This window comes from Aotus nancymaae, unplaced genomic scaffold (assembly GCF_030222135.1).
Source record: "Aotus nancymaae isolate 86718 unplaced genomic scaffold, 86718_ANA_hifiasm-v0.15.2.pri h1tg000019l, whole genome shotgun sequence".
In the NCBI taxonomy this organism is placed as follows: domain Eukaryota; kingdom Metazoa; phylum Chordata; class Mammalia; order Primates; family Aotidae; genus Aotus; species Aotus nancymaae.
This window is the reverse complement of record NW_026988431.1, coordinates 37557491-37570451: the sequence shown is the minus strand read 5'-3', so window position 1 is coordinate 37570451 and position 12961 is coordinate 37557491. Positions and strand designations below refer to the sequence as shown.

Sequence of the window (12961 nt, the reverse complement as noted above, 5' to 3'; positions counted from 1 at the left end):
AATACAAATCAAACATAAAGAAATCTTTTAAAGGTATCAATGCTATGGAATTATAATGTTATTCTTTATCTTGTTTTAGTTATAACATGTTCCCACCATTAGTTTTTAGGAATACTGAATATTTATTTAAGCACCACTGTATGACAACTGTGTGCCATGTACATGTACTTTCATCCTTTCAATAACCATTCAAGGTTAATATCCCCACTTTATAGGTGATAAAAAAAAAGATTTCAGAAGATCACACAGCTAGTAGAGACAAATGGCTGGTATACAAATCCAAATGTGACTCCACAGCCCAGGCCTTTCCTCTTCCTTCAACACTGTGCCATGCCAAATCTCATTTGGAAATCAAAAAGTAAGTTATTTATTCCCAAACAATTTGATACACCATATTTCCTAAGGATGGGAGAAAATAACTTGGAAAAAAAATCAAAAAAGCTATTTTTCCTTTCTCTGTGACAAAAATGAATATTTAATCCAATCACTGAGTTTACTACATGTTAAAATTTTAAGTTTACTTTTCATCAGGCAATAAATAAAACTAAAAAAGCATTCAAGTATGGTAATTAATAGTACCAATTCACTACAATTTCAAAATCAGTTTGCTTCAAAAGTATATTTTGTACCCTATGCTATGAAGGGTTGATATCAAAGTACATCATATGTAACCATTAAAGAGAATAGAGAGCACAAAAAGTGAAAATAGTTAAAGTGGAGTAGTTGGCATATACACTTGGTATTATATGTTCTCTTTTGAAGTTTTACTCAAAATAGAAAATACTAATGAACCACTTTGGCTAAATCATTTTCAAATTCCATAAGAAAATAGAAACTTCAAAGAAACAGTGGGCTTTACAAAGGAAACAATATACATATGCTGTAACATGGATGAACCTCGATGATATGCTAAGTGAAATAAGGCAGTCGCAAAAAAAGACAAATACTGTATGATTTCAATTATATGCTGTATCTAGAGTACTCAAACTCAGAAACAGAAAGTAGAATGATGAGATTGAGAGACAGGGGAGGAAGAGGGAAATGAGTTGTTTAATGGGTACAGAGTTTCAATTTTGCAAGACAAAAAAGTTCTGGAAATTGGCTGCATAATCATATGAGTATACCTAACATCACTTTGCTAAGAGGCAAATTTTGTTATGAGTATTTTATCACAATTAAAATAACTGTCTTTTTAAATAAGATAGAATGATTTGTTAATATGACAATGACACTGCAGGTATGTTTTAAAAACAAAATATTTAGAGATACATCTAAGTTGTTATCTGCAGGTTGATGGTATGTAATGTTCACTGTACTATTTTACTTTTGTACAATGTTGACAATTTTTCTCAATGAAATAAACAGAGTAACTTTTTAAAAAGGGAACCAACAAGGAAATGAAATTTCCTAACCAAGAGAACCATCTGGCATGAAAATATCTGATCATAGTTTCAACATGTAAGATGTAGTAACATTTTAACCATAACTGATAAACATGTCACATCACTTATTTCACTTGAGAGAAAGCTGCTGAAAAACTAGATATTTACTGAGCTTGCATTGGAAAAACAATATGGAGAAAATTACATGAACAGTCTAAGTTTGCTATGAAAACAATGTACTTTTATTAAAGTAATTAAAAGAAGCAACAAAAGGGAAATTTCACAAGCTTTGTTTGCAACTATATAATCTTTATGTAGAAAAACTAAAAAGTGACAGTCTGATCTGGAAAGCAGCTCAACAATAAACCTAATCCTTACATCAAAAGTAACTGAATTATAAGAATCGATTCACCCAAAAGAAATTGTCTTACTGTAGAATATTTTAGCCAAGCTGATTTCAACTATATTATTCTAACTTCTGACAAACTGTCTTTCCTGATATTTCAAATCACCAGAGATGTAACAGACAAGAACCCATTGAAGTAAAAGAATAAAACACAAATACTCCAAGCACAATTACATGTGACATGATGAGTGCATTTAATCTACAATCTACAAAACTATACAAATTACCAATTATACATATAATCCATTTACATTGAAGCTCCATGAGGTGGTACTGAATAAACAGAGGCATCAAATTTTCAACAATGAACAAGGCTCACGGAACAGCAGCACATTCCCACCTTTTAGTCTATCATCGTAACACTTCCCCTGGGATTTGTACTTATTTGTATATTATAAGTCCTAGGAAGTTGATAACAAAAATTTTAAAAGTCAAAAGGATAATGAATTAAACACTCCTTAAAATCTATTCTAAAACATGCGTGTGAAATATGAAGAGACCAAGCACTTTGTAAATGTGAGATTTTTATAGTCACATGTTCCTTTAAACTTATACTAGTATCTTCACTAGTATCTGCACAATTTCCTGTGATTAGGCTTTTCACTAAAACGTAATAGAAGAGGAAAACAATAAACAAAAATAACAAACTTTATTTTTAAACTGTACAATCTTAGAAAAGTGGCATTATTTATTTTTAAAACCAACCTTCTCTGCTAAAGAAATCACACTGTGTGGTCATCAGAACAGTTTAAGTCACTTTGGCAATAGAGAGATTTATTTACCCTTATTATGAATGATAATGATGATAAACTATTGTCACGGTCATATAATTTTTCAGAACTTATGCCACCATGGAGGCAAATATGTACAGAATATTTCTAATAAACCTAAATTTAATCATGGTTAAAATTTCTCAAAAGTATTTCCAAGTGCTCAAGAATATTAAAATTTTGGGGGAACTACGTAAGTCATAAATAAGCAAGTATTCTCTCTAAGATTCAGTAATTGGGTTAAAAGACTCAGGGTAAGCCCACAAGAATGGTCTGTAATAAAGAAAAATCAAGGCCAGGCATGGTGGCTCACGCCTGTTAATCCCAGCACTTTGGGAGGCCGAGGCAGGTAGATCACGAGGTCAGGAGATCAAGACCATCCTGGCTAACACAGTGAAACCCCGTCTCTACTAAAAATACAAAAAATTAGCTATGCATGGTGGTGGGCGCCTGTAGTCCCAGCTATTCAGGAGGCTGAGGCAGGAGAATCGCTTGAACCCAGGAGGCAGAGGTTTCAGTGAGCCAAGATCATGCCACTGCACTCCAGCCTGGGCGGCAGAGGGAGACTCCGTCTCAAAAAAGAAAAATCAGATCTGTGTAATTTCTGCCACCTTTAGCAGAAAAGCCAAAAACATTCTGAGCCAAACAAGAGCATCTTTTGAGTCAGCACTTTTTGCTGTGTTAGTTCTTTAATTTCTAACTTCTCAACATGTTATAGCTCAGAAATTCCTATATGCTTACTATCTGTAATAAAGAACTATAATATCAAAGATGAAATTCACAGACATGATCATTTTCCATCATAAGTCTATCTCTCTTTGGTAAGAAACAGACCAACACTTACTCATTTTCTCTCACCTATAGAAAAGAGGGGAGTTAAAGTCATTAACCTAGTAAACAATCCCTATATATAAACATTAAGTTGGAGGGTAAAGAGCCTAAGTCACGCCCTTTATAAGAATCATGGATAACCACTCTGGCATGTGGCTATGGTAGAGGACAGTAGGTGTCTATAGATGGAACATGGTCTTTCCTGTAACTGGAAGACCATGCTTATGAACATTCTAATCAACCTATAGAAATTTTGCTCTGTAACTCAAGTGTTCTTTAGACAAGAAACATGAATAATGAACTATTTTAAAAACATGGTAGAATATCTTCCCCCTTATAAGTCACCAATTTCTGATCCCATTAAACTTTCATAGAATCCATGGGGTTATTAAGTAGGTTTACTCTAGATATTATGTCATGAAGTAAAACTGGAATTAACCTATCTAATAATACCATTTGCAATTCAAGAAAAAAAAATCCAATACAATCTAATACTTACATGAACAAACTTCACAGAATATATATTCTATCGGGCCTAAGAAATCCTCACAAAACAAAGTCAGTTTCACCCACTATAAGATAAACTATGATATGTATCTGAATCCACATAAAAAGAACTGCTAAACTCCACTGCAGTAGGAGAAATACTACAAATAAGCACCCAAAACTGACCTAAAATTTTTTACTCAATCCTGCTTCTCCAGGATGTCTTTTTTTGAAAGAGAGAGAAATAAGCACCCCTTGCAACTTGACTGGAAAAATCACCTGACCAATTTTTTCTAAGCCTATACTAGATACCAGTGTAAGATGGAATGCCAAAATCACCACCAATTCAACACTACCATTATTTTTGCAAAGTAAGGTAGTTATAAAATTCCATGCTCCCAAGCAATGAACAGGGGAGAAAAAAATGTTACTTTTTAAATGTCTACATTTATAGGTTTTTGAGTATCAGCACCAAATGTTCACTTTTCATTATTCTGAACAAATCTTAGGAATTAATGTTTCCTAACAAAATGGACTAACAAAACAGTGAATGATAAGGAAATAACTTTCAAGCAATATTTGCATGCTGATAAGAACCATTAAGTCAAACAGTGACTGGCTCATTTCCAAAGCTATTATAGGTGTGCACAGTTTGGAAATAGTGTATCTCACTGCTCAGCTAATATAGCTGCTCTCCAAATCATGGATACAGCATCTTAATTTGTGACTAGGCAAGATTAAGTAAAACAAGTTGAAAAGATTTTATTAAAAAGCAAACTAAATCAAAATAATCCATTGTTAGAATATTTTCCACTTTCTCTTTTAGGGAGGAGAAAAAAAAACCAAACCACTGTATAAAGTACCTACATAAAAAACTGAAATCAAGATTCACAAATAATAGTGTCAGTTCAATTCTACATAACCCTTTATTATAATCGTAGCAATATTACGACCACCATTACACAAGTTTTATTTCTTCCTCATACCGTAGCAAATTTATTTTCATAATAGAGTTCAACTCTGCAAATGGTTTAAATCAACTTTTTGAACCTTGAATTTATAAACCATTAGATACTAAGTTTCCTGAAAAACATTTTATTTTAAAATTTTACTTAAAGCTATAACTAAACCCAAGTCTCTTGGGGGTGAGGAGGAAACCAACTAAGCTGTTTAAACAGAAACTTGTAAAAAAATATTTTGATGCCAGTGTTTGAAAGACAGGCTACAGAAGATTATAAAAAGTCAACTATCATACAAGAGAATCCTATGGCCAAACCTTGTTAGAAAATTTCTTTTACAAATAAACTTCTTTCATGATAGAAGAGGAAATGAAGAAGATATTTAATTTTCCCCTAAAAGTAAGTAGTTACTCACAACATGGGCTGGATGTATGGAATACATATTGCTTCTGTGAAAAAATGTTTTATCCAGGCATCCCACTAACAAAACACCATGCCATATCTACCTAGTCTTTGATATCCGGGTATTAGTATTACCCAAGAGAAACTTATCAAAGAAAATGGTTAGCAAACCATCAAATAGGAGTTTCAGGTCCCTTAATTTGGATAGTCATCTTTGTAAATATAAAACTTAAGCTACTTGAACACTGGAGCTTATAAAGTGCATTAGGTATATGAAACACAACAGTAGTGCGAAACTCAGTAGGACTTTAAGGGACTCAGTATCACCAGTGGGGCAAAAAAACAACATTATAGTTTTCTGTTCAGATTTTATTTGAAATCTAATTCAAATTGTCAAAGCTACAAAAGGGGGGAAGATGTCTGTATTATTTTTGCTAAGTCACAACATCCTAAACAAAATACTACTACTGCCAGCAGATCCATTATACACATTTCTGATGAAATTCATTAGCACAATAAAATTTCACCTTGAGAAATAGCCACAATGAAAGTAATTTACACAATATAAAACAATGACAGATCTACAGATGCAGTTACTCATGAGTTTACACATGCATTCACAAACAAACAAACAAAAAACCCCAGGAATGCTCTTTCATTTGATTTTTTCTTTTTGTTTTTTTAAAAAACAGACCATTCAGGCACAAAACAAATGGCATTTCCAATAAGTGACAGCATCTTAAAAATTTACGTCAGTGTTTGTTTTTCTTTGACTTTTTATGAGACCTGTGTGGAGATCTGGACTGGGATCTGGACTTCTTCCCTGATTTTTTAGGGGATCTAGATCGTGACCGCCTAGACCTTTTAGGTGTCCTTGAACCAGATGGTGATCTAAGGAAACAAACAAAAAAATCCCAATTGATCAAAGTATTCATGTGATCAAAACTGATTATCCTTAAACTATCAAAAATTATCTTTAACAGAGCACAGTGAAAAATCACTGAAGACAAAAAACTTCTAAAATTTAAACTCTGTCTATTGTACATACACACAAACGTATTTATTTTGTACTTACTATGCACTGCATCAATGATCACCAGTAGAGCACTTGTTTATAAAGACAGATTTGTGTGCCTTACCACTGCTCTACTGAATCAAAATCTCTATAAGTGGGAACTGAGAATCTGCATTTTTAACAAGCTCCTCAAATGACTGTTAATCCCCAAATTTGAACCTTTAATCTACAAGATAAAGTTCAAAGTTGCACTTAAGATCATTCACAAAATTTAAAAAACACAGCAGCTTTGAAGTTTATCATCTTAAAGCAAACAACTACTGCAGTATCATTCAATGGTATCATTTAAGACACTGTAATTTTTTAAGTGCTATTCATGAAGATTACTCTAATCAATAAATATACATATATATACACATACATATATAACACATACATATATATGCAGGTGCCATTTAGAAAAGGAGAAGGCTATCTATTCTACAAAGATTTTACTAAAAATAGTTATAATAATAAAGTACTAGCACATAAAGCAGTTTTAGCTCTCAGGAAAATTCCTCAATGTATCACCAGATAAATAAAACATTTCTGAATCATTTTTCTGGAACTAAAAAAGTATATAAAATACTACATACTTTAAAAATGGTATTTGTAATATGTATTTCCAAAAATCTCTACCCAAGAACTTGCTAATAATATTGCTATGGGGAAAAAAAAAATGTGTGTTTCTTTCAGCTTTGACAAAAATCAAAGAATATTCTATAGAAAGTAAAGAACAGAATGAAAAGTAAAGCAGCTAACCCTATTCCACAGGAAACATTGGATATGATGTTTAAAATTCTTGGCTGGTCCTCACTTGTTGGAAGCCTTGTACTTCAGTCATGAAAGAGATTGGGATGAGGAGGTGGGAAGGAATAACCAAAAATGAAAGTGTATGTCTTTGGTTTTCTAAAATCCTTAAAAAAAAAAAAGTATGCCAACCAAATTATTTTCAAAAGCTGGTGAAATGACAAGGAAATTGGTATCTGAAATATTAGCAAAAATGACTTGCATTTACCTTTTGGCTTTTTTGCTAACATCTCTAGGAGAATCTTTGTGAGATGACCTGGACCGTGAGCTCTCTTTATGAGATCTTTCTGAACGCTCTGATCGCTCCGATTTTGGTGATGGGGATTTCACTCGTCTACCACTGCTACTGCGAGATGGGCTGGGGGATGTACTGTGTCGCCTCTTCCTATGGAACAAAGCCCCCAAAACATTCCATAAATGAGCAAAGGATCAGGTATTCATTTTCCTTTACTAAATTAGCTATTAATTCCTACCAGCTTACTTTAACTTTTGTTCTCACTAACCATGTAATGCTACTTTTAACAATATTCAAAGTCCTTTGTAGCAAGAACAAGTAAGTCTTAAAGATAGGCTGCCAAGAGACAACAAATGAATTCAACTAAATTGGATTTTCTTTTTGCAATAAAAGATATTACTGAAACAATTGGCAAAATTTAATTAAGGTCTCTGGATTGAATATCAGTTTTTTTAAATGTTAATTTCCTAAACTGTTATTTTTATTGTGGTTAAATGAATGTGGTTAAGAGAATGGGGCATCATGTTGGCAAATTATTCTTAAATGGTTGGAGGTGGGACAGAAGAGGAAGAATAAAGCAAAAGTAGAAATACTTCAACATTTGGGTAATGTGGGTGAAGGCTATCTATCAATTATACTATTCTTGCAACTTTCCTAAAATCTAAAATTATGTCAAAATAGTAATAAAAGACAAAAAAAGGTCAGATTTTTAACCAATTGGCATAACTCGTTATTTGTAAACATCTGTAGTGTGACTAAGCTAGACTTTTATTTACAATTGCTTGGTCTTTTTATTAGGAAACCCTCAGTTCTGCAATTTTCTTTACTAAATCAGAGATTTAGGAACTGTGAGAGTAAAAAATAAAAACAAAGAGAAATGCTTTTCATTAGAAAGAAGACTTGAAGTGAGCTAAGGCCTATGTATACAATCTCCTTTCAAGATAAGACTGAGACTCAAGTTTACAAGTAGCAGCCTCAGCACAGAGACTGGAAAAAATACTTAAGACTGGATGCAACAAGGAAGATCTAGCAAGTTGTTTTGTTACTTAAGCCTCAGGTTTGATATCTAATACTGTAACTGAATTCTCACACTGAACTAAGGCTAAGGATACCATATAAACCATGTAAAGGCATGATGCCCCAGTTAACTAAGTCAAGTGCCAACTAAGTGCCCCACTTATCAGCTACTTCTGCCTCCTGCAGGCAGGATTCAAACAAGTTTATCATGAACAAACACTTCCAGTTTGCTGTCATCAATGATGAAAATATTATAAAACACCATTGCAAATCCTGAAACCAGTATATACATTAAATATGAAAAATGGTATACCTTTCCTTCCTTGTTGGAGTACACTCATCTTTTTCTTTCTTGTCTTTGGAGCGAGATTCCAATTTTTCCTTATCTTTCTTGTCTCTTTCTCGTTCTCTTTCTAACTCTTTCTCTTTCTCCTGTTATTTTTTAAAGAAAATATTAAGTTGTTTAAAAATATTAATCTGGGTTTATATAACGATCTCATTTATATAACGATATTTTCTCTTATAGAAAATAATTTCTTAAATTACTAAAGTACAATACTGTTTTAAAAAAACAAAATCTACTCCTCCAAAAAAACTAGTCATTTCTTCTGCTTATACTGAATAAAACTAATCCTAGCAACAGCAGCTAAACATTTACTGAGTGCTTACCATAAGCCAAACAATGTACTAAACAACTTTCCACAGACCATTTCATGTAATCATTTAAAGCATCCCTAAGAAAATTACTATTATCCTCATTCTAGAAATGAAAATGGAGACTCAGAAAGATTAAACATCACGTCCATGGTCACACAAGAGAGTAAAGTCAGAATTTGAGACCAAGCTGTAGAGTCAGAGCTCTTCCCACACTGTTCCACCTGCCGAAAAATTCGAATCAGAAAAAGCTAACAATGTACTGCCCTTTCTATCGTAAGTTACAAAAAAAGTCAGTAGAAAGTGATCCCTCTAACTATAAGCAAGTTGATTTAATCAAAAAGAGCTATTACCAAAGAAAAAAGCCTGGAAAAGGAAAATGGTTATTCACAATAATCTTCCATCAAAATTCTGTTAGTGGGAAACAAGTACCAATTACACCGCAGTTTTTAAATCCTAACTTATAAAAAATACAAACTGACTACATGACTCTACAATTGTATAAACAAACAAACAAACAAAAATTTATCCCCAGATGCTACAACTGCCACTTCTCATTTGAAATTCTGATTTCTGTATATAATTAAAGGAGTGACTACAGAAAATAAATCCACAAAACTAACTTAGTTCTTCACTAACAGGAATTTAACTTCTCTGATTTATATGCATCAAGAAAGCTATGTGTTAATGTGTTAGTTGATTCTTCTAATTTTTAAAAGGTGAAAAGTGCCTATTCCAGAAGTTGACAAACACTTTTTGAACAGAGCCAGTATACAGTAAATACTCTCTGTGGGCCACATACAGTCTCTGTCACAACTACTCAACTCTGCCACAGCAGAGTGGAAGCCACATATAAAATACTCAAGTCAATGTGCATGGCTGTGTTCTAATACAACTATATACAGAATCAGGCAAGGACCTTATTCCTTCTCTCCTATTATAATCATAGAGCGCAAGGAGACTAAAGTGGTAATATAAGTATTATTCATTTTGTGCTTGCTACCATCAGGACTAGTGACCATCTCAAGGTGTAATCTTCTATGCAGATCAATAACCTGCCAGCATTTCCAAAGGGACCCATGGAGAATAGGTAAGTAGCATCTTTTACAAACTCTTACTTATATTTCTTCCAAATATACAGAATGCAACTTTTAAAGAGTGCTGCTGAGGAGACTGACTTCCTCTGGTGACCTGTAGGTTGCATTTTCCTGATTGATAATGAAAATGATTTCCTGATTGAGATGCCTATTTTATAGGAACCATAATACAAATAAAATACATGTAATATTTTAAACATTCTAATTCTCTAACAAAGAGTAACAGTAATAATAGTAGCTGTTATCTAACTCACAATCTTACAAAATTGGAAATATCAACCCAGTTTCAGAGAAAAAGCAAGCTGCAGTGACTGGCCTAGGAGAGCAGCACCAGAATTTCATAGGTCTGAGCAGCACCACTGTTGCTTTACCAGACTGCTCCCCATTGCCAGTTTTGTACCTTAACAGCTTCATAATGATTATACGTTCCCTTTTTATGGCTCTTTTCCTATTTCAGTTTCTATATAATCTATTATTGGGGTGGTTTTTTTTTTTCAATAGCAGTCCCAACAAAATTCCTGGGATTCCTGGTTCTAAAATTCTCTGCATATTCCTATATATTTTATGATACATGAGAATATAAAGTCCCTCAAACACTCAGAACTCACCAATGAAGTATTCTACCACTTGCTGTCCCTCCATGGAAACCATGGGAAATGAAATAAACTTCTCAACATCAGAACTTCCCAAACTCTGCCTCCATCTTTTTCTTTCTGTACCACCTCTCAGGGTTGTTGGTGTCTCCCTGTCACAAATATGACTCATCCTGAGGGTTTTCCAGTTTTGAAAGCATGCTTTTAGCAGAATTAATCTTCTTGTCCACAGGTAGGACCCAGAATAAAAGTGTGCTGCTGCCTTTCAACTCCTTTTCAAAATGAAATGCTTTCAAAATATCAAATTTCAAATGTTTCTAAAATTCACACAAAGGACGCAATTTGAAATCACCTTTGAGTATACCAATATTCTAGGAAGTCAAATAAATAACTTCAAAAAAATGTGTATTATTGGGTATATTTATTTCTTACTCGTTGAAGAAGTTTATCTCTGTAGTGTTCTACTTGCTCCTGAAAACTCTGGCCTGGTTTTTTAGGTCTTTTTCCAGATTCCAGTTCATCCTGAAACTTCATAACTTTGAGCTGTGAAATTAAACATTTTAAAAATAAGTATTTTCATCATTCTAGCTTCTCAAGCACTGTTTTGCTTCTTTTCTACAGCATAATAACTAATTAGTACTCAGTCAAAATACAACCTCACCTGAGGGCCACTTGTCAAATAAGCCCAACTACGCAAAAGTCAACTGATCAGATAGGAGCTTTCTGTGATCACGAGAGGACTCAAAAACCACGAAACAGGCTTCATGGCTGTAAGAAGCCATTTATTCTCTCAATACAATTATAAAAAATTTGGTATCTGGTTCCATAAATTAGAAAAGCAAGGTTGCTAAAGCAAGGTTACCAGCAAGATATTAGAGTCAACAGAACACAGATAAACATCTTTAAAAAAGAGGCAGGGGTAGGGGGCCATGACATTCTGGTTCAGCTCGTGTAAGACCAAACACACAAAAGTGCACACAGTCTGAAGGTTTCACTCACAGTGCAATCACCAGACCTCAAATCACAAAGAAAAGGTTAAATCATATTTGGAGAGTACTTTATAAGACAATAAGAGTAAATACTGATTAAAACAGACTAGGCCAGGCACAGAGGCTCAAACCTGTAATCCTAGCACTTTGAGAAGCCGAGGTGGGTGGATGATGAGATTGGGCGTTCGAGACCAGCCTGACCAACATGAAGAAATCCCATCTCTACTAAAAATATAACATCAGCTGGCCGTGGTGTCGCATGCCTGTAATGCCAGCTACTCAGGAGGCTGAGGCAGGAGAACTGCCTGAACCCGGGAGGCAGAGGTTGCAGTGAGCTGAGATCGCACCACTGCACTTCAGCCTGGGCAACAAGAACAAAACTCCATCTCAAAAAACAAACAAACAAACAAAAAAAAAACCAGACCAGAAAAACATCCATCTCTTATTTTTATCCTTCAGGATACCTATATAAGTTCACAAAGGTATTTGTACAAGATACTCATTGCAACATTGTTTGTAAAAGCAGAACAACTACGTGTTTACCCAGAGATTTCTGGCTAACACATGAACAGATACATATAATACACCTATATATTGCAACGCATAAAGATCTGAGAAAACTAGTAAATTCAGTTACAGGGAGAGAAAAAAACTTGCAATAAGTGAGAATTTTACTTTTTATTCTGGAGGTTTAAGTATCTAAAAATTTTGTACTATATAAAAATAGTAAAAAGAATAAATGCATGATTTATTTTGAATTTAAAAATAAAGACTCCACAAAGTGGTTAAAATAAAAACTACCCTAAGGCTTAGAGGAGTTTAAATTATCCAAAAAATTTACAAGGGTGAAAATACCTTCTTCTTGAATTCTAAAGGAGGGCAAATAAGGTGAAAGGACCTGGAAGATCCTCCAAGTTGTAGAAAGCACATGGATCTTGGATGGTACCACTGGGCTGCCAATCTGCTCAATATCGTTCCACTCAAAGAGAAAGAGGAAGCATTCTTGTCTAATGAAATTCCTGTAGATGCTAACATTTTATCCTGTTTTATTCAGACACTGGTATGTCCTTTAAATGGACTAAATGCTGCTATAGCATACTATTTATACTTCAAAAACAAGACCTCATTTGCTTTTTAATCCCTTTACTATAAATTAGTCTTTCCAACAGAATAGAAACAAGCTACAAAAACATTTCCCACCCCATTCCAAGTGGTATTTTTTCTTTTCTTTTCCTTTTTGAGATAGAGTCTCACTCTGTCAGCAGTGGCACAATCT

At 33.8% G+C, this 12961-nt stretch overlaps 1 protein-coding gene across 3 annotated transcripts in view; it reads right to left on the bottom strand.

Moving 5' to 3' along the window:
* Nucleotides 1-1601: 1601 nt before the first annotated feature.
* Nucleotides 1602-12961, bottom strand: part of U2SURP (U2 snRNP associated SURP domain containing) — a 56044-nt gene continuing 44684 nt past the window's right edge. For all 3 annotated transcript variants that reach the window (XM_012437106.2, XM_012437107.2, XM_064378782.1), the window contains 4 exons: nucleotides 11129-11239; nucleotides 8666-8784; nucleotides 7309-7485; nucleotides 1602-6127 (listed from right to left, as the gene is read on the bottom strand). In XM_012437106.2, the coding sequence (XP_012292529.2) occupies nucleotides 5989-6127; nucleotides 7309-7485; nucleotides 8666-8784; nucleotides 11129-11239 (546 nt within the window). In that variant the 3' untranslated portion in view covers nucleotides 1602-5988. The remainder of the gene's footprint in view (nucleotides 6128-7308; nucleotides 7486-8665; nucleotides 8785-11128; nucleotides 11240-12961) is intronic.